This window comes from Lissotriton helveticus, chromosome 12 (assembly GCF_964261635.1).
Source record: "Lissotriton helveticus chromosome 12, aLisHel1.1, whole genome shotgun sequence".
NCBI classification, from domain to species: Eukaryota; Metazoa; Chordata; class Amphibia; order Caudata; family Salamandridae; genus Lissotriton; species Lissotriton helveticus.
Genome location: NC_136073.1, coordinates 257,698,342 through 257,725,542, shown reverse-complemented (window position 1 = coordinate 257,725,542; position 27,201 = coordinate 257,698,342). Strand labels below are relative to the sequence as shown.

Sequence of the window (27,201 nt, the reverse complement as noted above, 5' to 3'; positions counted from 1 at the left end):
CAGACATTTTTAGCGATGAGTGGGTCGTCCTAGGTGGCTGCAGGAGCCGCGTGGGCTCAGGTTGGCTTGGTGTGTCCTTAACAACAAATGAAACAAGAAGCTGATGAAGGAAGGGACAAAGGAATAAAGGTAATTTCAGAGAAGATGATGGAAAAAGAAAAGAGCTGTGGCTGATGATGCACTATCTCATGCTGCCAGGCCATGTTGTTTATTTTCAGTGACCAGCGCCAGTCCTGTTACCCCTCTGTGAAGTAGTGGAGCACAAGACTGATACACATCAATGGAGAGCATGGCTGGGTCGTCTATATGTGTGCTTGGAAGCCATAAGGGAGAAGGATCTGGGGTAAAGAGATTGTTGCTTATAGATTTTGCATATGGGGGGCCAGATTTACAAGCTCTTTCAGGCTTTTCTTTAGACGAGTTAGGACTTTGATAAAGTGTTTGCTGCCTTGGAAGAACATCTCAATGCACAGATAAACCATGACATGAATGCTCAGTAATGCAACAAGCACAGCATATGGCAGTAAAACACTGGACAATTTCTATGCACGGTTTCAGGAACCTTTTAACACGTGCACCAATGACGATCCTGACAAGGAACTGAGGGTATCGATTATTCAAGAAGACAGGTCATGTGTTCTCCAAAGGCTGGTATTAAGAGACCAAGAAGGAGTCTTCAGGCCATAATCAACCGCGGCAGATTGCACAAGCACTCCTATGCATGTACTATGAAGATGGAAAGTGTGCTAGTCCAGCTGACTATTAAAACTGAACTGACTGGGACTTCCATTCAACATGCCACCAACATTGTGCAACGAAGACCAAGTGGCGAACCGGGAATGAATATCGCAAGAAACAGTAATCAAACCACAACAAAGAGGTAATAGGGATGCATACCATAACAATGGACAGAAATTCTCTGCATGTAGAAAGACGGATCTTTTTGGAAAAGCATGTCTGAACACACAACCTACCCAGATGGGATATTGTCATTCAGCCCCTTCCAGGAGATTGCCAAAGAAGGTGACGGGGTCTTGACACAATCATCCCTAGACCAAATAATGATGATGATGCGGAAGAAATATTTCTCATCTTTGTAGATGGGACATTGAATACAAAGTGGTCGAAAACCAAATACTGCATGATGGTTCAACAACAGAGGATTAGAACTCTTATCAACACAGGAGTGTCATTGAACGTCATGAACAAACAACAGGTAATGCACCTCGGCCTCTTATTAAGAAAAACAAACATTTGCATCTGCACTCATAGATGTGTTGAACTGGCAGGGACCTGCAAAACCTAGGCAGAAACCCAAGTTATATGTCCGATTCACTGACACAGACACACTAATCAGATACAACAAAGCAGAGTCCCTACACATCAATCAGTTCGCACCAGTGACCCTGAGGGCTTCACCTTCTATTTAAAAGTCAGGATTGTTTAAAATCACATCCAGCGAACCTCCACTCTCACTCCACAGGCACCTAAGAGCACTTTGTCATCATTGAATACCCTTCGATATCAGACACAAGTTGGATTAACATGCTTCTCAGCTTTCCTCTTGCCACGTAGAGCGGATTACCTTATGCCCATTCACTAATGAGTGAGACTATATCCTTCAAGTTAAACTCATCCAGACAGAAGCGCGGGGAGTAGGGTTAGTGTACAGTAGCCAGTCCCATGCCATCCACGAGGCCCTCCAACTATTTTCGGTTCATAACTACATCCAGATAGGCCCAGGTGATACTGTCTAATGCCTTTTCGAGGTCTACAGCCATCAGGCCCACCCAGCTTCTCCATCCTGCCGGGGAGCAAGCAGTATTCAGTCTTAGCGCTTAAGGGAGGTGATACGTTCTGGGATAAACCAACATTGGTCAGGATTAACTAAAGTTTGCATGTGCGGTTGAAGGTGCATGGCCAATATCTTACTTAAGATTTTAAAGTCCATATTCAAAATGGACAACGGGTGATATGCCGGGGGGAGCCCCTAACGTAGTCGTGTTTGGGAGGGGAATAACTATTGTGTCCCTGCTGGAAGTCGGCAGCTCTTGCCAAACATTCATAGCAGCTCCTAATTCTGTGTTATTTACCATGAGTTCACCCTGACTGGATGTAATTGTTCAAGCTAGCAGTGCCAAGGCAAAAGTTACACACACTCAGCCAGTTTGAAAAGAACTGAAACTCACATTCCACATGTGGAAAGGGTATCCAGCTATCATGCAGCAACATCTTCCCAGCTGCCATTTCAGTGCACTATTAGCACCACAAACATTGCCTGCACTGGTCATCTTATACTGTGCACCTGTGTTCCCTTACAGAATCTCATTATTTGTTGTGGAGTGTCAGACGTTTGCATCTGGGCTAACACATTTATAAACAATGGGTATGTCTTACTCGCTGTGCCACAGCACCTCAAGCTGTACCAAACCTCTTTCTGATATTATTTGATTTTCCAATCAGAGGGAACGTGCCGTAGCATTTTGGGCTGAACTTTTCCTTTTGAAACAGAACAAGGGAAGATGTGCATGTGGTTGATCCCCTTCTGTAATGTTACCAACAATCAAAAGGATCTGCTTCTCTGACATACTTTTTTCTCTTTCTGTCACACTGAACTATGTGGCCGTCCTAGTAATTGGATGCTCTGGGATAGTTTGGGGGTGTAAAGTTACCCCAAGGTTTCAACCACCAGCCGCTCAGAATATACCTAATTTCCTAACTCCCTTTCTCCGAATATCCTTCTCCGCTCATATCCCCTCCTGAGGGATTCCCAGACCAAGCCCTTCTCCAGGGTTGCACCCTGCAGGGTGCTGTACACCTTCCTTGCTACAGCAGGCTGCACCCCTGGGCTTACCTCACTCAACTACCTTTGGACTTACTCATTCCCACCATAGCATTCTGACTCAGGCAGTTATCAACACTCCTATGTGTCCACCTTTGCCAGTCAGTCACTTTCACCACACCACTTTTGAAGCTAAGACCATACACACCTTACACCATTCAGACTTCTCTTCCCTGGGTAGTGAATACCTATGAGATAAGCCACCCCTCTAGCTGTATTTTGCTATGCCACTTAAGGGCCTGACACTTGCATGCAGGAACTTCACACTCCTAAGGCCAGAATTTTAGAATTCTAGAATATTCACTGCACTCACTTATTCAGTAGTTTGAGACCCCACAGGTATAAAAAGGAAGAGCATAAAATAAAAATAATGGCAATCTGCACCACAAGGCCAAAGGATAAAACCAAGCACATTCCTCTCTGGAAGGACCACCAAAATGAAGTAGAAGAGTAGATACACTATAACACACTGGGATGATATGTAACTGCGAGTAAGGGTTTTATAGAATGTCACACAAGAGTGCAAATAGTGTAATTCCAAAAGAAAAGCAGGGTTTTGAAAGGAGAGGGTTATTCCCCAGCACTAAGAAAAGCCAATATTTCAGCTAAGGAGGATCAACAATGTCATGTTATTCACAAGCAGGAAGATAAAGGAATGGATCTATCGCTGATACATTGACATAAATACTGCCACTCAATTACAATTAGTGTTTGATATTGTAAAAAGTGGGTGTGTAAAAGAATAGTTCCCTGTTCTATCAAAAGTAAGCCTAGGGTATGTGCTTGTGCATTGTCTATGATAAATGAATGAACGAATGACTGATTAGTCTTGTTAATCCCAACAATTGCCCGTAGGTGCCGTGGCACTATGCAAAACATAAGGACGATGAAATTCACTAATGATATTTCCTAATGTAGCTGGATGAACAGCCATGTTTTTAGGGATTTCCTAAAAACAGAGAGTGATGGTGCAGCTTTCAGTTTGTAGGGAAGACGGTTCCGGTGTAGGGCCGCTGACCTGCTTCAGCCGCCCCAGGAGAAGCTGGAGCACAAGGTCCTACCGGAGGTGTACCATCTATGGTTCTTCTTGAAGTAGAATGGGCCCTAACCGTAAAGGATCTTATAGGCCAGACACAAGGCCTTGAAGCTAGTGCGCTCCCTGACTGGGAACCAGTGAAGTTGGCTGATGGCTGTTTTTGCCAACTGGAATTTTGAGATTTTCAAGAGGAACTGAGCATCGGCATTCTAGAGAGTTTGTAATTTTCTTAACGAACCCTTGGGCAAGTCTAGATAAAGACTGTTACAGTAGTCCAGTCTTCCTAGCACAAGTGCAATGGCTACTGTTTTTAGGAGATCGACGGGTAAGAATTTTTCAATCTTCTTAATCACTCTGAGTGCATGAAAAGAGGATGAGTTGACTTTATTCACTGGATCTTTTTATTTTAGGTCCCTGCCTAGTATTACCCCCAGATTTTTATTTTCAAGGCAGGTGTGGGGAGTGATCCTAACTCGGATGGCCACGAAGCTGGGGACCAGAAAGACGGGCTATTCCAAATATGTATTATTAACCTAGAACTAATTTAATAAAAGGTTACAGAACATACATTTATTAAATAACGTGTTAAATAATTAAAACATATTTTATTACCGTATAAATCGTCATTTTAACAGAATAATTTAAAAAAACGAATCTACGGTAATTTTTTGTATTTAACATGTATCAAATTGGATTAAAGGGTGTTGAATTATTGTGTTATTATTTTTTTTTTTTGTAATACTTTATTCGATAAATATTCATCATAAAAGTACAGACATACATACAAAAATACATAAAAAGCAGTCTGCCCTAAAGTACTACATTCCAAGCAAAATAACACTGACAATTAAAAATAAAAGAGTTAAACTATATAATCATTTCAAATGGGTTTGGTGCGTTACCTAGCAATCTGGATCGAATTATCCAGGCACCCGCAAGATATTTTGTCACCCCACAAACAATGTACAATGAGGCAGTATTAGTTATCATAATGCGCAGGGCTGATCTATAATCTTTCACGCCCAGGGTCTTACACACAGGTTTCAGCCATTTATTCCTAACATGTTTGTAGGCTGAACATGCGAATATGAAATTGCCCAGAGATTCCTTCGGGCAACTGCAACCTGGGCAATTTAGATCTTGCCCCTCCATGCTTTTCCAACCTGCCATATTTTCTCTAACAGGCAAGGTGCCATATCTTAATTTCAAAAACAAAGTCCTATCTCTAGGCAGCTGAATAAAGTCCAGAAAGGGCTCAAGCTTACACGATACTTTGTGTTACAAACAGTTGATCGTCAGGGGACCTAAATTCGGATTAGCATGAACCTTGGAATCAACCCACTCCCAATATAACTTTTTAACAAGTTGTTTAGTAGGTGGGCATTGCGAAATCCAAGACTCACCCAGACCTATCGAGATTACCAACAGCTTGAGGTTGTTAAGCCACTTTATCTTATTATTCACATTGAGGGTGATTAACTCATCCAGCACTCGAGCATATTCATTTAGTTCTTGAGTCCTTCTAAGGCGCACCCAGAATAATAGGGGCCTAAGATGGACTTTATCAACAATACATTTCTTACCCATGTCAAAAAATTATGGTAACAAGGGAGTTGACATAGGAAGTGATACCAAATCTCTAATAAACTTATTCTCTGCAACCGTCAGAGCTCTAATATTTTCGGCGCCCCAAATTTCGGAGCCGTAGACTGCCGAAGCTACCGCCTTCCCCTCATAAACTGAAAGGACTGGAGCAACAGGTCTACTGGTGCACTGGCGCTGATTTTTTAATATAGCTCCAGAAGCCCTTTTGAGATTAAGTACCATTTTAGATATATGCGGGCCCCAGGACAAGTTATTAGATAACCTAACCCCCAAATAGTCAAATTCATTGACAACCTCAAGAGGAGACCCGAAAAGTGAAATATGTACCTTCCTAGACTTTTTTTGATGAAAATACCATTAACTTTGTTTTTGTGGTGTTTATTGTTAAACCTCGCCCCTTACAGAAGAGAGAGAAACGGTCAAGCAATTTCTTCAGACCCTGCGGGGTCTTGGACATCAGGAGGGTATCGTCCGCAAAGAGGAGTGTGGGGGTCTTCTCACCGGCAAGGACGGGCGCATCCGCAGGGTCCTCCCTCAAATGGTCCACCACCCCATTTATAAAGAGGGAGAACAACGTCGGTGCCATCACACATCCCGGCCGCACTCCTCTATTGACTGGTACCCGCCCTGTCAATTGCCCCTGGCTCCCCCACCGAATCCTTGCAAAGGTGTCCTCATGAAGCTTTATAATAAATTGCAGCAGATAGCTAGGGAACCCCATAGCCAATAAAACCTCCCACAGTTTGGAACGTGGAATGACATCAAATGCGGTTTTGAGGTCTATGAAAGCCAGATACAAACTGCCTTTGTTAATAGATACTGACTTCCAATAGACCACACAGAACCGGAACACCTGGTCTATTGCACCAACATTCTGTCTAAACCCTGCCTGGAAGTGTGTTAATACCTCCTCTTCCATAAGCCATGTCTCAATTCTATTTACAATGACCCTGCCAACTACCTTTTGTATTGTGTCAATTAAACTAATTGGTCTGTAGTTGGCAGGGTCCTCTCTATCTCCTTTTTTATAGATCGTAATTACCTCCGCCCCTTTCCATGAATCTGGAACGGGGAGACCCAGCTGGATTAAATTCATTAGGGTAGCTATAAAGTCTGCCCATATTAAAGGATCGTGGGATAACAGATCTCCAGGCAGGCCATCTGGACCAGCTGCTTTACCAGGAAGGATTTTGGAGATAGCAGCTTTAACCTCTCTCACATTAAATGGGATTGCCTCGGTTATTAAATCTGTTCTTGAGTGAGACGATGTTGCTGGTAGTAGATGGACTCGAGTCTCATCTTCACAATATACCTTTAAAAAATGAGCGTGCCATTGTTGTTCATTTATGTGGTTTAAAATAGGATCAACTCCTCTTCGATCTAAAATATTAATTAATTTCCAAAAGGACACTGAGTTCTTATCCCTTGCTGCAATTTTTAGTTGCTGCCAATGATCTTCCTCCCAGTTCTTTTTAGCTATTGCCATGGTTTTACGGTAATCCCCCCTGGCCAGTCTTACTGCTCTGGGGTCTTTTAGCTTTATTGCTAATGCAATAGCCTTTCTCTTTTCCCTGCAGTCAGCTGTATACCACAGGTTGGTCTTCGGGGTTCGCTTCTCAGCCGAGGGCTTCCCCTTGGAAGTTTTATAAAAAAACTTTCCTATTTTATCTACAAGGTTTTGGTAGTGGGTTAATAATTTTGGCCCATAAGTATTACAATTAACCAAATCCAACTTCATTTTGCTGACAAAAAAGAAGTTTCCGCAATAACTAAATCCCTGATATGATGAAGATTCCCCTCTTCAAACTTGATCACCTCCCATCTCAATTTCCTGTTACAGTTGGACGGGATAACCTCCTTAGTGATCAATTTCGGTCCTGTGGTCTCATTTAGCCCGTTGGGCCAATTAATTACCATACATAGAGGGTTATGATCGCTGTCTGTGGACTGCCTGATCTCCATATCTATGAGTTGGACCAAGAGTGAATATCTAAAAAAATATAGTCAATTCGCGATGGGGAGCCTAGCCTGTTATAGGTCATCGCCCCATTGCGATCAGAGATGGTCCGCCCATTCAAAGCTCGTAAGTTATGGGCCAGGGCTAAGGCGTTTAACTGTATTGCTCTGGGATACCATTTCTTAATAGGCGCCAGATCCAGGGTGGGTATGAAATACTTCCAGTCCTCCGAGTTCCAGCCCAATATATCCTCATCATCCAGAGGTTCGAATGTACAATTAAAATCGCCCCCCACCAAAATTTTAGATCCAGGAGCCAGTTCTAATAACTTGGAGTCCAATAGCTCAATTGTTTGTGAGGCTTGGCAGCCATGCGTTCCTCTTGCATAAATACAAAAAATGGGTATTTTGCCCCCCTGGGGGCTTATCAGAGAGATATACAGGATGTCATTTGAGGGAACACTGAGCATGTTGACAACATAGTTTAAGTTTACTTTCACCCATATATGTAGGCCACCAGACGGGCGACCTTTCCCTGAGGAAACAGCCGGGACATAATAGGTAGAATACCCATTTTTATATTGTGGAGACAGACACCACGTTTCCTGGAACATGCAAATATCGAATGGTTCAATAAAATCATTCCATTCTGGAGTTGCAAGATTTTTCTTGAGCCCTGCTATGTTCCAGGAAAGGATATTAATAGGGGTGCCGTCTACAGTCGGTGCAGTTAATAAATGGATAGGGCCAGGTTCCTCTTCAGAGAAACTAAGTCCACCAGGTTCCAGGTGTAACTCATCTACCTTATCACTACCTACTTCGGCCTCAATCGGTACTATCTTTTTCCTCACTACTACTTTATCCTTTCCTATTGAATATGGAGGGTCAGCTAACTCGTTTCCAAGCCCAGAGTTACAGATTTTTAGATATACTTGAGTCTCTCCTGACATAGATACATCAGTCCCTAGAGGTTCTGTCATATCCCTTAATACTATTTTCCCCGATGAAATAGCTGGAAGTCAATCTACATTTTCCAACCCACTGTAACGATTAAAACAAGGTATAGGAGGAGGGTTGAATTGTTGTCCTGGCCACACTCCATTAGAGTGGTCTGGGCCATACAGTGGCCTACCCGTTCTTCTCGGTACTGTACTCCACCCTTCATTGACGCCACCATCCCACTGACTAGTGGTATTATGATTATATTGACCAGACCATGCCCCATTTTGCTGGTTAGTATCATGGAAACGGCTACCCATTATGGGTTGCATTGAATTCCTCCCTCCGGTATTGCTACCATTCCACTGGTTTAGATTGTGATCCTGCCAGGATTCCCCTCTTGTTCCTCTTCCTGTGTGGTTGGGGCCTCTCAGCCAGCTCCACCTATTACTACGATAGTCTGTGACCATATAGAAATAGGATAGAGGTTTGGCTGAAATTGAAGAGTTGGTGATACATGGGGGCCCTGCAATTATATGTTCCACCGGACACGAATCCTCAAAGGTCACAACAACACAGTCCCCTTGAACGTTTTTTTTATTCTCGCCTACCCAAGGTGCTCTCTCTACTATAAGTAAATTACTATAGATATTTGAAGGTATTGTTGAAAATAAGGGGGGGCACTACCAACCAGAATATAAGATCCTTAAGTATTGCCCGGCGGTGTCGCCTCTTGAACCCACAAAGAAGTTAAACTATTGAAGAGGCAGGCGCTGGAGACTGGAAGGCAGGAAACAAGGTTTTTATTCTCTCCGGAGGAGAACACAACGAAACGGACAGAAGGTATCGTTCTGAGGTGCTCTAACTGCATCCCTGAGGCCTGGCCTCTTATACACAAGTTTATCTCTTTATTGCATGTAACACATTCTCGTCGATACTTTGATGTACGGAAAGACATCCTCAGAATCCCCCTTCCCAGCCCGTTCCCACGCAAGGTTACAGTGGAAGTCCCTGCCCCGTTCACAACAGGTGATGATCATCGCGCAGCTGGATATTCCGCCGATTCACGGAGTGTGTGGGGTTCGATCGGATCTCGTAGGGCGGGGGGCTTTGATCAACCCGGGGATCCCTTGCTGGGGGGAAACTTTCTATTGTACGGGGAGGGGCAAGGATTGGTATCGGCAGAGCTGGGTGTCGGCCTGGGAACGGGGAAGACAAACGGGCACACGGGGAAAAGGGGTTTGCATCAAAGGGCCGGGGATCATAAATGGGAAGAAGGGAGGTGTTGCGCTGGGAACAGGACGAGGGCCTGGGGCAGAGCAGCGCCGAAGAGGGGTTTTATGATTCGCGGCAGGTGCAGGCAGGGGGGTTGTCAGCGAAGCTAGGAGGGAGAGAGAGGCGCGCTGGCTCTCGGCGAGAGCAGGGAAGCCATGGTGCCCAAAATGGCGGCTGTTTTACGCGCACAAAAGGTTTAAGGAGAGCAAGAGGGCGCCGATAATGTTGACGGTTTCAGCCCAACTTTCAACAGTCCCCCCTTTTCAACATATCTAGCCACCTTGCTTTACTCAATGTCAATTTTCATCAAATTCCTAACTTCGGTATCATACAATGCTCTCATATGTTCGCTTCCAATGTCCACAGTTTTGGGAAAAATACAACTCGCACATAAAGAACACATAGGTGGCAGACATTGAATTCCTAAGCATAGGCCACATATTACAACTACGGGAATCAGGATAATGGTGAGCAGTCTCCAGCCCCAGCTTTTGACGGTGTCCCAGAACCAACCACCAAGCGACCATTCTTCTTGCTCTTGGTGAACTTCCGAAGAGAGTCTGTGAAGATGTTCGATGGCTTTGTACACTGAGGGTGAGTTGTCCGGTATGTATGTACAACAGCTGGACCCAATAATGCGGCATGCTCCTCCACGGTCCGCCAGAACCACATCTAGAACGAGGCGGTTCTGAAGAGCCACCAAACGGACCGCTTGGAGCTCGGCAGTGTTGTTGGCAAAGATGCCCGCTGTGATGTTCATGGTTGTCTCGACTGCCTGAGTCAAATGTCGGATGGCACGGCTGTTTGCCATCGGGCCCCAGAGGGGGACGAGTCCTTTCATAGCATCGAGGAACTGCGCCCCTGTTGAGTCGGCTTGCTCAACGTCTTTGGCTCGTTTTTGCCTGTGGTGATTCGCTGGGGCCACATAAGTTGGAGGAAGGACGAAGGAGATGTAGCAAGTGCCCCCCCAGCCTTTGGGGAGCCAGGTGTAGGCCTTCGTGCCGCAGATGAAATACATGTTTGGGGATGACACAAAGGAAGGTGGATCCGTGGAATCCAGAGTGCTGGTAAAGCGGCAAGCGCTGCGACCCACCAGCTGTGTCCCCAGTCCTTCTACACACATGTGGCCTGTGACGTTGATGACCGACAGGGCCACAGTCAGAGTGGCAGCCGTTCGTTTCCGCAGATAGGAGAAGGTGGGTCTGGTTGGATTGTTGAACACCTGTATTTCGATTCGTTCTTTAGCCGGGATGTCCATTTGGATCGAGTCGCTGGGGGTCAGCGGGCAGAAGTGTGTCTTTGTTTTGTTTCGCCCGGCCCCATGAGAAGAATGTGCTGCAGTTCTGCTGGAGGTGGCATTGCCCGTATAGCTCTCTTGCAGGAGGATCAGCCAGGCAAGGCAGGAGCCGTGGACAGAGAAGGGTGAAGGGATGAATGGTATTGAATGTCCAGTGGCATGGGGTAGCAACCCACAGATCCAGCAGTTGGTGGTGTTGGTGGCAAGATTGTGCTGGTGAAGTAGCTGCACGAAAGAGTTGTTCCAAAACTCCTTTCGCCTCTCTCTTAGTTGAGGAGAGAGCGAAATTAGATAATGTTCCTTCATGGTGGTAGGCTGAGCAGTGGTTAGGAATGTTTCGTGAGCAGGTGCGTGTTCTTCCATAATCCAGAGCGTAGTCATGAGGAGAAAACAGAGGAGGATTACGATGAAGAGTGCAATTGTCTTTGAGCTATGGAGTCTGTCTGTTCTCGGATTTCTGTAGTGGGTATTTCCTGCTGTCTCCGTCGGCTTCTTATTTGGCGCTTCCATCATCTTCTTATCTGGCGCTTCCATCATCTTCGTCTTCAAGGTGCTCGGTAGTGGGCAGGACCACAGACTTAGTTTTAGCTTCTCTCCAGGTAACCCTTGGTAGTTTGGGTCACCGTTCTGAGATCCTTTAACCTAGTCCGTGGCCTACTTAGCCGAAGCTCCCTCCTTTCGACGCAGGAAATACCCTTCTCGAGATGGCACAGTGGGGTCAGGATGTTTTGAAAGTTCAAGTGTCTCAGTATCAGGGTAGCAGTTCAACGATGGTCGGTCCTGGTTCAGGAGCTCTTCTTGGGTGTTGACGGTGTCTGTCGTGGCCAGGGCTGGAGAGACCTTTTTGCAGTGATGAGCGTGCAGCCAGTGTTTCTTCCCCTCCACTCGAAGTGCGGTCCGAGTGGTGATCAGCACTTGTCAGGGGCCCGTCCACCGGGGTTCCAAACTCTTTGATCGCTGAAAATTTCGGATCAGCACGAAGTCCCCCGGCTGGATGGCGTGACCCGGACCCCTGGAAGCATCGGGGATGGCCTGCTGCACCTGCTGATGAAGGACAGACAAAGTTTCAGTCAATTTGTACAGATAATCAGACATTAGGATGTCCGGAACGTCATGAATGGAAGTTGGTTTCGGGGCAGACCAGACGCTCATGGGCCGACCGAAGACAACTTCATAAGGGGTTAAGTGATGTCGGGTGGGGGTAGAGCGCATCGATAGCAATGCCAATGGGAGGGCGTCTGGCCATTTCAGGCCCGTCGTAGCCACTATTTTAGCCAGTTTAAGCTTTAGTGTGGCATTGTGTCGTTCGACAAGCCCAGCAGATTGAGGGTGGAATTTCTGTTTAATACCCAGCCCATTTAGGATGAGCTGGATAACTTTGGCTACAAAGTGGGGGCCATTATCACTCCATAAAACACGACAGAGGCCATAACGGGGGAAAAACTCCTTTAACAGAACCTTTGCAGTGGCCATAGCGGTGTTGTCACGGGTTGGATATGCTTCCACCCACTTGCTAAATGCGCACACCACGACGAGTACATATTTCAGGCCTTGGCATCTGTCTAGCTGGATGTAGTCCATCTGCAGGACTTCAAATGGGTGGTTTGGGACCCCAAATCCCCCCCGGGGTACTACAGTTCCTTTCCCGGGGTTGTGTTGCAGGCATATTAAGCATTGTTGGACCAGGCGTTTGGCGGAATCTGGGATCTTGTCATTGTGCCAAACCCTGGAGACAAGTTCGATCATGGGGGCTGATCCTATGTGGGCAGGGGAGTGTGCCATGGTTAATATGGGAATCAAGTACGAATCAGGTAGCAACCATCTGTTCGTGTCTTTTGTCCGCCAGCAGCCTTCATCGTCTTTCAATCCCACCCGTGTCCATTCAGTCAATTCGTGTTGTGTGCTAGCCGTTTGTATGTCTCTAATTGTGTCCTTGGCGTCAGTCCAGTTTTCTGCCTGTGACCTGGTCACGTACATATGTGTTGTCGTTCTATTTTCAGCTGTCGTTCGGGCGGTGATGTCGGCTAGTGCATTTCCCTGTCCAATAATGTCTGTCACTTTCTTGTGTGCCTGGCATTTGATAACGGCAAGTTTGTTGGGGAGGAGGACAGCTTCGATTAAGGCGGAGACTAAATCCCCGTGCAAAATGGGTGTGCCGTGTGAGGTCAAGTATCCTCTCTCCCTCCAGAGGAGCCCAAAATGGTGAACCACCCCGAAGGCATACTGGCTGTCGGTGTAAATGTTCGCTGTGGTTCCTGTTGCCAGGATGCAGGCTCGCGTCAAAGCAATCAGTTCCGCTGCCTGGGCAGATCGCTGGGTGATGCGGGCTGTTTCTACTACAGTTCGAGCCGTGGTGACTGCATAGGCAGCGGAAGTGGTACCATCGGAGAGTTTGATGCAAGAACCGTCCACCCACAACTCCCCGTCGGGGTCAGGGAAAGCTGTGTCTCTGAGATCGACCCTACTCCTGGTCTGTTCGTCCGTAAGAGTCACGCAGTCATGTACGGGGTGCACATTGGGATCGTTCTCTGGCAAGGGTAACAGAGTTGCTGGGTTCAGTGTGGTGCATCTTTTCAGGGTGATATGGGGGGCAAGCAAGGTCAGTTCGTATCCAGTCAGTCGTGCACTCGTCAGATGTTGCGTCTTGGTTTGGTTCAGGAGGGTGTCGACTGCATGGGGTACCAGTACCGTGAGGGAATTCGAGAGTACAATCCCCTCACTCTGTCGGATAGAGACTGCAGCAGCAGCTACAGCTCGAAGGCAGGCAGGCAAGGCTCTGGTGACAGGGTCAAGAGTGGCAGAGAAGTAAGCGCACGGTCGTTGCTTAGGGCCGATGGCCTGGGTCAGGACAGATAAAGCGCACCCCTCCCTTTCGTGAGTGTAAAGGGAGAAGGGCTTTTTGTAATCAGGGGTACCCAGGACAGGGGCTGAGCAAAGGGCATCTCGCAGTTCTGTGAAGGAAGTTTGACACTCAGGAGTCCAAGGGAGTGGGAAAGGGACGTCTTTGTTTAGCAGAGAAAGCAGTGGTTTTACAACGAGGCTGAAGTTTGGTAACCATTGTCGGCAGAAGGAGGTGAGACCTAATAGGGAGCGAACCTGCTTCTGGGTCTTAGGGACAGGGGTATCTAGAATGGTTTGGATTCGATCAGGGGTGAGTTTTCTTCCATCTTTGGACAAAAGGTGGCCTAGGTAAGTGACCTGGGGTAGGCAGAATTGCAACTTCTTCTTGGAGACCTTGTGGCCATTTTCCGCAAGGAAGTGCAAGAGTTGAATGGTGGCGGTAACCGCTAGAGGGGTGGTGTCGGCTGCCAAAAGGATGTCATCGACATATTGTACCAACACCACTCCGTCGGGTAACTGGACTTGGTCTAGTTGTCTTTTGAGGGCCTGGCTGTAGATGCTAGGGCTTTCCGTGTAGCCTTGAGGCGCTCGGCAAAACCTATATGAGCGGGCTTTTAGGGTAAAGCCGAAGAGATATCGGCTGTCTGGGTGGATGGGGATGGAGAAGAATGCGTTCTTGAGGTCGATGACGGAAAAGGTGGTGGCAGTGGATGGAATCAAGGTCAGGATGGTGGTGATGTCTGAGACCACAGGGTACTGGGGTACCACCACTTTGTTGATCTCTCGGAGGTCGATGATGAAACGGTATGCTTTCTCATCTCCCTCTCCCTGCTTCTTGATAATGGGCAAGATAGGGCTGTTGCAAACGTTGCTAACCACTTCCTCTACCACTCCTGCGTCTATCAGTGACTGGATAATCATTACCAATGCCTTCTCGCCCTCTGGCGATATCCGATATTGTGGGAGTTTTGGGAGTGTTGCGTCTGGTCGGACAGTAATGTGCACTGGGTCAATTAACATACGCCCTACGTCCGAATCCGCTTTGGCCCACAGATACGGAGGTAGAGTGTCAAGCAGGGACGCGTCAACGTCGGTGATGGAAAACATGTGTCGGGGGGAGCAATGTCTAAGCAGAACGGGGTTGTCGTAAAGAAACACTCGAACTCCATCTTGAGAACACCTGATCGTCGCTCGGAAGTGTTTCAGTAAGTCAAGTCCCATAATGGCGTCAGGGCTATTGGAGGAAAGTAAGAACGTGGTGTCGGTGGTGTTGTTTTCTACGTCAAAGAGAATCGGGGCAGACAAAGGGTTGGTGGAGGGCGTTCCATCGAAACCTGTCGATGTTATGAGTGAGCCAGACAAGGGTGCCCTTGGAATCAGTCGTTTAGATAACGCACTACGTGTTGCGCCAGTGTCTACCAGAAATGGAGACTTGGTACCCAAGACCTTAGCAGTGACATAAGGGCCCTGCTGGTCAACATAGAGCTCGACTGGATCCCTCCCTCGCCCTTGGCTGTCCGAGCCGAAGGTGTGAGTGTCGTCATAGTCAGATTGTTGATATTGGTTCTGCCTGGGTCGATCGAACGTATTTGGTCTGCTTGATCTGTCATTAGTCGCGTCATTTGGGGGCCCTCGTTGTTGTCCCTTTGGTCTCGGTCCGTTTGCTACATCCCTGGGGTCTTTGTTTCTGATCATTTCCAGAAGAACTGGGCACTGGGATTTCCAATGGCCAGTCCCTTTGCAGAAAGCGCACTGGTCTTCTCTAAGGTCTGTGCGTCCACTGTAGGAAGTCAGAGTGCGGTCCTGGGGAAATGTAGTCTTAGGGACGTTTGTCTGGTAGTTTCCCCGGTATTGGTCTCGTCCTATAGTCACCCCTTGCAGTTTGGCAATCATCACCCTCTCTTTTAAGTCCTTCTTCTTTTTCTCTGTCGCCCTATCGTTTTCATTTTTCTGATGCTCATAATATTGGGCCATTTGGAGAATCGCTGTAGGTTTGGAGGCTGCCCAACTACTCTCGCTGGCCTGTAGTTTCTGGGAGATTTCCGATGATAGGCCCTTAACATAATTCTGGACAAACAGATGGTGTCCGGTTGCAGTGGTCATGTCCTGGCCTCTGTAATCGGAGAACACCGTTTCAAACCGGGAGAAGTATTCCGATACATCCTCCTGGGGTTTTTGGCGACAGGCTGTTACTATCGACCAGTCCACTTTCTTTTCTGGGATTAGGGTTTTTAATTTCTCTACGATTTTATCTGGGAGGTCTAGAATGGATTTCAACGGCTTTTGTCCTGGTCCCCGTTGTTTGTCCAGGTCATCGAGTTGTGACCAGGTATGTCCAAACAGCTCAAGGTGGTCGACTTTCCGGATTTGCTTCCACACATCAGCTGGTAGACATAACCCGAAGAACAAGTCGATGTCAGCCAGGGTCATAATCGTTGAGCCCAGGGCTGTACCCAATTCAGTATAGAAGGCAGTGGGGTTTTTACGTAGGTCGGGTAGAGATTTCCGGAATGTCAGTATCTCTTGCCGGTCCCATGGCTGGTAGACCCAGTTGTACACTACCCTTCCCTTCGCATCTTGGTTGTTTGCATCATCGTGAGTCCCTGTACCCCGAGGAGGAACCCAGTAAGGGGCAGCCTCACGTATCGGCATCATGGTGTTAGATTGCTCGGTTGGTGGTTCGGTCACTACGGAGGCTGCGGATTTAGCTCCCGGCTTTCGTTCAGTGAGGTGGCGGAAAACCTCAAGCGTACGCGTAAGGAGGTCCGACACATCACACTCGCCCTCATCCCCGATATCGACCTTCCGGTACAGAGTCCTTAGGCTCTCGGGACCTTTGTCTCGATATCGGTCCTCGTATGCATTCAAGACATGATAACACAGTCGTACGGTAAAATGTCGTCTGTGACTCCCTGTATACGAGCTGAACATATCTGTGATGTACTCTTCATCATCCTTTCTTTCTACCAGTGTCCTTGCTATTTTGTCGATCCCCGCTCGCTCATCTTTGTCTAGTCTGTTTGTTCTTGCAGGGCCAGCCCCTCGAGTCTCATGGTCGTCTAACGTTGTTGTTGATGCGGGTTTTAATACAAGGGGTTCGGCTGGCACAGAGGCCATTGGGGCCGACGCTGTGGCGGTACCTTCGTTTGTACCTGGGGGTGGCGCGTGCTGCGCCAAGGGTTGAGAAGGGGCATATGGAGGGGGCATGTAGATGATAGGAGGACCTAACAGCAGGTCCTCATTGGCTCGTTGTTTCGAGGGTAAATCAGGGTAGAGCATGGAGGGGGTTCTAACCGGACACTGGCTTGGCGTTTCCATTTCTAGTTTCTGTTTAGCTTTCTCTCTTTCCTTTATCTCTTTTTCTAGTTTCTGAGCAGCTAGGTGGGCTGCTTTTCGCAGCTCTTTTTCCAACCTACTCTCAGTTTTCTTTTTACGTTGTTCAGTTTCTTTTCGCCACATGCCGAAGCTGTCAAGCATAGTAGGTGTTGTCTTGTTTTTACCCAGGGCAGTTTCTAGCGTTTTTATTTTATCATCATCGAAGGATCCTATCAGGGGCCATTGACTTTCTTGACCCTTTTTTGTATATTTATGCCATAGTTTACTATAGGCTATAGCGGTCAATCCATGCTTCATGAACATGTCCTTATTAGGGGTGCCTTCCAGTGGGGCTGGATGGTCCATCTCTAATAGGCGGTCCGGGCTAAACAGGCTACTAATCAGTGGGGAGAAGACAGACATGACGGCTCGTAACGAGGGACTAAAAAGTCAGCACTGCCTATCTTATCACTAGGTGCAAAGACTGGACAGAATATTTCTATTCTACGTTGTTTGCAGGCAGTGAATACCTCATGGATCAAAATAACAAAAGACCAATAAATAACAATGGGGAGAATGAGTAGGTCCGCAAAGATCTGCGTTACCTACCCTTTTCACTGTCTGCAAAAAGGGTGGTCTCTTCCCTGTTTGCAGACAGGGAATCTCCAGGAAACAATAGTTTTGCGAACAACAGTTCAGTTTCAAGTGATTATTGAGTGGGGGAGAAAAAATAAGCACGGCTGCTGCCCTACCTATCCTCCACTGCTTGCAAAAGAGAGAGCCCGTTGTTTCTCCGTTTGCAGACAGTGAATCTCCAAATAAATAAAAGAGAGCAATACTAGTATTTTTAAACAAACAAGCAATCAAGCAATCATTTCGCAACTTGTCGTGATTACACGACCTTACCCGGACCGCATGGACAGTTTCTTGTCTTCCGAATCCAGCGCCCGATCGTCCTCTCTTCTCCGTTATCCTCGCGGCACTCCTGATGGTTCCCAGTCAGGACCGTAGATCACTCGAGAGAGGTCTGTTCGGAACCAGTGAAGTTCGGATGATCGGCTGTCAGACGAGGGTCTATCGGACAGACGCGTTCCCGATCGTTGCAGTCGTTCACTTTGTCGTCAGGACCTCTCCCACTGGATCCATGGGTCGCTGATGGGCCCCACGTTGGGCGCCAATTGTTGAAAATAAGGGGGGGCACTACCAACCAGAATATAAGATCCTTAAGTATTGCCCGGCGGTGTCGCCTCTTGAACCCACAAAGAAGTTAAACTGTTGAAGAGGCAGGCGCTGGAGACTGGAAGGCAGGAAACAAGGTTTTTATTCTCTCCGGAGGAGAACACAACGAAACGGACAGAAGGTATCGTTCTGAGGTGCTCTAACTGCATCCCTGAGGCCTGGCCTCTTATACACAAGTTTATCTCTTTATTGCATGTAACACATTCTCGTCGATACTTTGATGTACGGAAAGACATCCTCAGAATCCCCCTTCCCAGCCCGTTCCCACGCAAGGTTACAGTGGAAGTCCCTGCCCCGTTCACAACAGGTGATGATCATCGCGCAGCTGGATATTCCGCCGATTCACGGAGTGTGTGGGGTTCGATCGGATCTCGTAGGGCGGGGGGCTTTGATCAACCCGGGGATCCCTTGCTGGGGGGAAACTTTCTATTGTACGGGGAGGGGCAAGGATTGGTATCGGCAGAGCTGGGTGTCGGCCTGGGAACGGGGAAGACAAACGGGCACACGGGGAAAAGGGGTTTGCATCAAAGGGCCGGGGATCATAAATGGGAAGAAGGGAGGTGTTGCGCTGGGAACAGGACGAGGGCCTGGGGCAGAGCAGCGCCGAAGAGGGGTTTTATGATTCGCGGCAGGTGCAGGCAGGGGGGTTGTCAGCGAAGCTAGGAGGGAGAGAGAGGCGCGCTGGCTCTCGGCGAGAGCAGGGAAGCCATGGTGCCCAAAATGGCGGCTGTTTTACGCGCACAAAAGGTTTAAGGAGAGCAAGAGGGCGCCGATAATGTTGACGGTTTCAGCCCAACTTTCAACAGTAGAGGATGGTTTTGGTCTAACCAATGGCAGACTTTATTTTTGAGAGCCCAAAAAGATTCGGTTGTTGAAGGGGCAAGCTCAGGGACGCCTGTTAGCACTATTACATAAGGGCAAGCATCAGGTGGTAAATTAATATTGCGGCGAACCTTAGATTTCGCTGGTTTGAGAATCGGTGGTTTAGACACCGGGATGTGGGGTTTTTCAGAGGTCTGGGTTTTATTGGGAGCATTAGGTGTTAGATTAGTTGTATTTCTATTGGTGCTCTTAGAAGTAGGTGTTTTAGATGGAAGTGATTTGGAGATCACAGTTTCCCCTGTTGTCTGCTTAGAGGGTGCCGATGGTTTGTTACTAGGCAGTACCGGAGTGCTCAAGGCTATATTAACAGGATTTTTGGGGTTGTTTTTCCCCTCCTGGTATATAGCCTGTAACTGTAGTTCAATCCCTTGTAGTCTAATTTCCAGGGGTGCAAGTAAAGATTTAATGAGATTTGATAGGGTACTCATAAATATACCATTTCTGTCTTCTAAACCCTCAGTCGTCTCATCCAGGCTGCTTGACTCTAAGAGGCTCGCAAGACTGGTATTGGAATCTGAATTGTCAGGAATACCCAACGGGAGGGGATGAAGCCCGTGGGGAACCTCTACTCTATCAACACTTTTGTCTAGTTTAGCCATACTATCCCCTCCCTCCAGGTTGCCACTGGTGTTACTGGCAAACTCTATAGGGCCTCCCGCACCATCATCAACCACTGTACCGTCATCAATACACATACTGGATAGTTTAGAGTTTTTGGGGACAGCGTCCTCCCTTACACCCCTTAGATAAGATGTCTCATCCTGGCGGGCAATAGCTACATGGGAGGTCACACAGGGTGTGGGAAGGGCTACAGGAGAGGGGATCAAAATGTGGGAATCTAGTGAGGCAGTCTGGCTAGTGTTAGTAAGGTGGCAAATGGGAGGTGAAACAATTAGATTAGAATCAGGGATAGGAAGAATTTTTAAAGGCGTACGTGCAGATGCGATAATACCTAAAGAGGACCTTCTCGCATTAGCGAGATCCTGAGAAACCCTCCTTTCCATAAGGATGATACCTTCGTCAATTAGTTGGTTGGTACGTACAATAAAATTATCTAAAGTGCCTGTTAGTTTGGTCTTACTGCGTGTTTCCCTTGTACACATTCCTGATGATAGATTAAGCCTAACTGGCTAGCAATTCCCAAAACAAGTAGACCAATATGCAAAACAAATACAGCAAGAATAAAATAAAGGACTTACAATGATAATAACCCCAATGACTACGCCAGCAAATCAAGTATAACACATCCAAGGGAACTGTCCCAGGCCAGGCTCTACAGGCCTCGGAGGGCCACAGAGGGCCCGCCCTTTGCCCGGGCTCTCCCGCGCGCTCCCGCGCAGCGTCAATCTCAAAAACTTATAGGACAGAGGACGAAGAACGTAAGAGCGAATATGGGGCGGGGCGGTCAGGGAGAGCGGGCCCGGTGACTCGGCCTCTGGATAACCGGGACTCCTGGGAAAGCGAGTCCCGGTTCCAACGCTCGCAGCCCTGCAGCCAGTCACACACCCCACAGGAGCCACAGGACCCAAACAACAGTTAGAACAGCAGGGCGATGCGGGACCCGCCAAGCGGGTTCCGCGAGAGGTAGCGTTGGTTTCCTTGTGGATAGCAGCAACAGCAGAAGGTTAAAAAAGGCGTCCCACGAAGCAGCAGCGTCCAGGGTCTTTTAAAAGAGTGAGGGTGGGGCGGGGCGGTCAGGGAGAGCGGGCCCGGTGACTCGGCCTCTGGATAACCGGGACTCCTGGGAAAGCGAGTCCCGGTTCCAACGCTCGCAGCCCTGCAGCCAGTCACACACCCCACAGGAGCCACAGGAGCCAAACAACAGTTAGAACAGCAGGGCGATGCGGGACCCGCGAAGCGGGTTCCGCGAGAGGTAGCGTTGGTTTCCTTGTGGATAGCAGCAACAGCAGAAGGTTAAAAAAGGCGTCCCACGAAGCAGCAGCGTCCAGGGTCTTTTAAAAGAGTGAGGGTGGGGCGGGGCGGTCAGGGAGAGCAGGCCCGGTGACTCGGCCTCTGGATAACCGGGACTCCTGGGAAAGCGAGTCCCGGTTCCAACGCTCGCGGCCCTGCAGCCAGTCACACACCCCACAGGAGCCACAGAAGCCAAACAACAGTTAGAACAGCAGGGCGATGCGGGACCCGCGAAGCGGGTTCCGCGAGAGGTAGCGTTGGTTTCCTTGTGGATAGCAGCAACAGCAGAAGGTTAAAAAAGGCGTCCCACGAAGCAGCAGCGTCCAGGGTCTTTTAAAAGAGTGAGGGTGGGGCGGGGCGGGGCGGTCAGGGAGAGCGGGCCCGGTGACTCGGCCTCTGGATAACCGGGACTCCTGGGAAAGCAAGTCCCGGTTCCAACGCTCGCAGCCCTGCAGCCAGTCACACACCCCACAGGAGCCACAGGAGCCAAACAACAGTTAGAACAGCAGGGCGATGCGGGACCCGCGAAGCGGGTTCCGCGAGAGGTCGCGTTGGTTTCCTTGTGGATAGCAGCAACAGCAGAAGGTTAAAAAAGGCGTTTTAACAGAATAATTTTAAAAAACGAATCTACGGTATCTTTTTTTATTTAACATGTATCAAATTGGATTAAAGGGTGTTGAATGAATGTGTTATTATTTTTAAATCGTTGAAGAGTTTGATTTAATGTTTATCTTAAATGAAGTGTATTATTACATGTTAAAATAATACAATATAATTTGATAATTATCTATTTTTTTCATATTAAAGAAAATGAATTGTCCATGCGAGGTACTGGACTCACTCCAAGGCCGGGCTGGAGTAAATGTACTACTGTGTGTCACCTTTAAGGCTATAGTAGCTTCAGAAGTGGATTGTGAATAGCAATGTGCGCACGCTTCAGTAACTTGACCTTCCCCGTCCACTGTCATTGTGTAGTACTACTCTCCCTTTGCCACTCCCATTACGCCTCCTCAGACAAATAAATAAATAAAAACCCCTAGAAAACTCTTAACATAAAGCTTCCAGTGCCACTTATGCTGCTGTTAAGCATGCATTTATCTTTCTACAACGCAGCTATCGTGATGCCGTATTTGTTTTCTTATTTTGCAAACATACCACCCCCCCCGCAAGAAAGTCCGAGGCGGCTCTCCGGCTGTCGAGGTGGGCGGGGCAGCCTGCCTCCACCGCCCTCCATATAAATGACGGTGCACAGATATTCCGTTCTGTTCACTCGCCCTTGGCTGCAGGGAGAGCAGCTTGTTTGTCCCGGGAGCCTCCCGCCATTGGAGAAACAAAGATTCATAGGCCACTGAAAGACAAGTTACTGCCGGCAAGCAGCCAATCACGGACAGCTGAGGAAACTTGCCAATCGCAGGAACCGCAACTTCGGAGCCCCCGCTGAGACCTAATTATATCGCTAACGGAACCGTCATGGCAGGTAAGTGAGATTCTCGCCAGCCAGCAGGGGGCGGTATGTTCGCAGTTTAAACAGTAGCAACTGTTTCTATGATAAATTGATTCAGTGGCGGAGCCTCTTAAATCTGGTGGGACTAGGCGATGGGGGCCGAATTTTGTCTCGCTGCTGCGACTTTTCATGGAGAAGCGGACGGCAAAAACTCATGCCCTCGTTAGACCGGTGCAGCGCTACCATCTATCTTCATAGTATATCATTTCAAGGGGGCGCGTGGTCGTTCTGGCATGAAGGGTTCGTGGTTGGTAGCCGGCCCAAAATCGGATTGACCGGTACAGCGCCTTGGGCGGAAATACAAAGTTTGTTGTGGGGGCGGCGGCTGCCGGAGGTGTGAGGAAGGTGAGGCTGTGGTTGGTAGCCTCCCGCTTGCCATGTGACTCACAGGGCCGGCCCTAAATCGGATTGGCCGGGACAGTGCCCTGGGCTGAAGGACAATGTTTGTTGTGGGGGCGGACATGGGGTTGATGAGGTGCTAACAATGCGTTCAAGGAAGGTTAATTACAAAGTCTTATACAGGACCCTATTGAGACCAAGTGGGATGGACAAGCTGCTGTTTGCATGACATTAACTCATGCAGCTCCCGGCTGCACCCCTCGGAGTATTGGCGCCCCGGTCCTGGGCCCAGCTCGCCCAAGATCGGCCCTGCCTGTGAGAAAAGTGGCAATTCATCAGTGTTGTGAGAGGGTCTGGTCGTTCCGGCTGTGCGTGTGCCCTGGTGCTCTATACATCCTTTCATGTAAGAGGATTCCTCTTGCATTGGAGCCCGTGATAGTCTCGCACTCTAGTGCATTGAGAGGTTGGGGTGTTTATAAATGTGTGCAATACTTGGGGGGGATGTTCAAGTGCAGGGGGGCGAGTGCTGTCAGTATGATTCCGGTCATCAGAGTCCTGTCCATGGGTTGGTGATGGGGGCTGGATGTGTGGTGCCTTGGGAGGAATGACTGCATGCCTCTTGTACTGGAAGTGTTTTTTTTTTTCTTTCTTCTGTTCGGGAAGGTGAGCTACGCAAGACGACTGAGCAGCTTCCAGTGCACGGCTGCCATTAATTATTCTATCGTTAATATGTGTACAGTTGACGCCCGCCCCGGTTCTCTTACACTATATATTATTCAGAGCTACTGAGACAGGACTAGAGTGTGATTAATGATTGTGATAGGTGAAAAGGTGTGGGGGGATAACAGTTGATGGCTTTCGCTATGCTAACGGCTTTAATCACCTGTCATGGCCCCTTTCCCTCAGTCCGCTAAGGTGTTTACCCCACAGGCGTGTCTGTTCTGAGTTTTTTAGTTTACAGATTTGCCAAACTGGAAGTTGTGGGACAGTCCTTTTCGGACTAATCCAAAATGGCTGGTCCCCCTTTAAAGGGTGAATGGAGAGATCGTCGGATGATCTGGGTCCGATTTTGTTCCAATAATCCCTTATATGATTGTTATTGTGAAATGTGCGTCCAGAAGTAGCCATAACACATGGTTAATCGAGTACTGCGGTGGTGAATTAAATTGTATTCCTCTGGTGGCCAGCGGCAGATGGCTTCGGTTTTTTTCTTTCAGTTGATGATGGGTGGTTTGTTGCTTTAGACTGGTACAATACTGGATGTCGTACGCATGAAGTCTTTTGGATTGGATGTCGTCCGCATGCTTGATGTACTATGGGGCAACAGATGTTTTAATTTACATCTGCATGGAAGTGCCTGTGTTTGCTTTAGGAGGTTAAGAGTGAATCTCAGAACACGCAGGTGTTCGGCACATCTTTCAAACACATTTACCTAAGATTAGCTAATAAAAGCTATCCATTTTATAACCGAACATCCATTTTTTTTTTTTTAAAAAGCAAGAACCCGACAGAGCCTTTATTTCATATCTGTAATTTGTCTGGCATTATCTACATTCCCTCTGTCTCGGAATGGAGAAGGCAGGAGCCTTTGAGAGTGCTCCTGTCTTGCACCGTGTCTTTCTACGAGCAGGGAAGAGGGTTGGGGGAGCAGCTTGGCGACCAAAACAAGCACTGAATGCAAATTGCACTAATTTACATAGTTCGGGTTGTCCGGAAAATCTGGCTGGTCAGAGGCACCGGTACGAAAGAAACCAGCTTCTTTAAAGACGCAGTGGAACATTCCCAAATCAAAGTATATTTAACTAGACATCAAGCACAAAAAAAGTAAAAACTTCGTAATCCTTATGGGCATTTTGAAAATGTACGCATTTATCCTAAATGCGCCACAAGGACGTTTTCTTGATGTTTCCTGTGGTGAGGGCACCATGGTTTGCAATGCATCGTTGAAAGTTTACTTTACCTACCTGCAAGATGGTGGAGCGTAGACGGTTAACGTGGTAGGGTGTAAATACCTACCATCGATATTATCAACTGTTGCAGATCCATCACTTGCCGCTCACAGGGCAAACATGCACTGACGACTCGGCTATGGAGTCTTTGGAAGTTGATAACGTGTACTGCTGAGTTGGACCAGGTACATAGCTGCTAATTCAGTTTTACACCAAAGAATGCATTGATTATATTTTGTTACGTTTTCTGCATCTTTAATAGTTTTTTGCATGCACTCTTTAAAAGCTAACGCCACGTCCTGCCTATGCAAATTTGCTGCAGATTGAAACCTGGGGGCAGATTTATGAAGGCCTTGCGCCGCCGCCGGTGCGTCATTTTTAACATGGGGGAAAAAGTGAATCACCGGCGGCGCAAGGCCTTCATAAATCTGCCCTTAAGTGCTTTTATATGTTAAACAAAAACACATTTTAAATTCTTTACCGTATTTTTTACAGGACGATAGTTGCACCATTTACATGCCGAATATTTTCTTGTTTCGTGCTCTGGCATGCCCCATCTACTAGCACTGAGGTGGGCTCAGAGGGAGAATCGGAAAAGATGGACGCAATTTGGGTAGGAATGCAAATGGGGGCACAAAATGTAAAAGCGCCCCCCGCCCCCCCCCCACCGTCGCCTTCTGCTACCTGTGAACAATGTTCTAGGAATGAATTAGTCCAATATATTTGCCTACGATTTTCCTGCACGATCACTGGTCCAATATATGTACTGTGGAAATTGAGACAATAACCAAGGAGGATCTTATTAATTGCATCCATTTGGGCAAGAGAACCATGGCACTACATGCTACTGTAAATGGCCATGCACGTAAATGACAATTTTACATGCGTCTAATGAGTTATCCTACAGAGAACGCCACCAGTCCCTTTATGACACCTTAATGTCATGCTCACGGGACCCCCCCCTTCCCAGCCCGTGTATTGCATTCATCATACAAAATCCACCTGGAGACGAGACAACTTTGTGTTTATTTTTTTCAAGCCCATTTTAGAAATCCTATTTGTAAGTTGGGCCGTGCATGATGGATAGATATTCAAATTTGAGTGTTACACCAAGGCTAAGAGTGTTCCTGGGCAACATACCACTTGCAAACATCTGTAAAGCTGCAACATGGCCTACACAGCGCACAATCACAAAGCATTACTGTGTAGGCATTCATGCTTTTCTGTCTGTCAACATGTGATCTACAGCTACACAATCTTCAAACAGAAAATTTCACTTAGCCATAACTATCGGTTTGCACCTGTAGTGGTATAGATTCAAATGCATCCTCGCACCTCCCCAGGTTTGAGCATACATTCAGATGTTTGTAACATAATACACATTAATATCAAAGTTTCAGTGTACCACAAGCTGCCTTGCTTTGCTTTATTCCAAATATCATCTTTTATGCTTTGGATGGGTTTTGGAAGCCATCTGAGGTGGAGTCTTTTTTCTTGTGTATTTTCGGTTTAAATATTGAAACTAAATCTTTTACTTTGAAGAAAAATAACTCCAAACGTCTGTGCACAAAACTAGATGGCAAAAGACTACAAGCAAGTGAATCTACACACCACAGGGTGCAAACCAATAGTAACCGGTAAGTAACATTTTTTCTTACATAGTTAATGTGTCTGCTGCTTAGCCCTGTTTAATCTGCAGGTTGCAGATTCCAATCTCAGTGGGGTAATTTGATGGATTATTCATGTGTTGTAGAAACTATTGTGTAATCTGCTTGTTTTAAGTTCCAATCCTGGTAATCTTGCTCATTGGGTTCTGCACATGCTTTGAATGCATCCCTGTAAAACTGCTGGCATAGACTTGAGTCATTGCAGGGTTTACTCACAAACCTATGTTCTCGTGATAGTGATAAATGGCGATATGTAATTTGGCAGCTCTGAGGTACCAAGAAACAATTGGTGCAGTAGTAACACCCTTGCCAGTTGTAATTTTCATGGTAAATTGCATAGTTTGTCAGAAGTGTAAACGGTCAGAATGAGCACAGTTGGATACTGGTGCAACCCTCCCAGGATACATTCTACCTTGCGTCACAAAGAATTTACAAAGTAATTTATTGAAGTACTATAGATACAAGTGAGGATTGTGGTGCATTATGTCATGGTTGTGTGATCTTACTATGTAATACAATCACAAAATCCTTTTGGATCCAGTCAGGCTCGTGTGTAAAACCTCTAGCTCAACTCTGGGACACTGTGTGGCTTCGAGCCGCAAAG

General features: G+C 47.4%; 1 protein-coding gene across 2 annotated transcripts in view; it reads left to right on the top strand.

Moving 5' to 3' along the window:
• Window positions 1–27,201, top strand: part of NQO1 (NAD(P)H quinone dehydrogenase 1) — a 285,385-nt gene that overhangs the window by 167,994 nt on the left and 90,190 nt on the right. The window contains exon 1 of one of the 2 annotated variants that reach the window (XM_078669164.1): window positions 22,401–22,615. The exons of the other annotated variant lie outside the window; for it this stretch is intronic. Coding sequence (XP_078525290.1) covers window positions 22,609–22,615 — 7 coding nt within the window. The 5' untranslated portion in view covers window positions 22,401–22,608. Of the gene's footprint in view, window positions 1–22,400; window positions 22,616–27,201 lie in introns of those variants that run through there. 2 annotated transcript variants of the gene reach the window in all.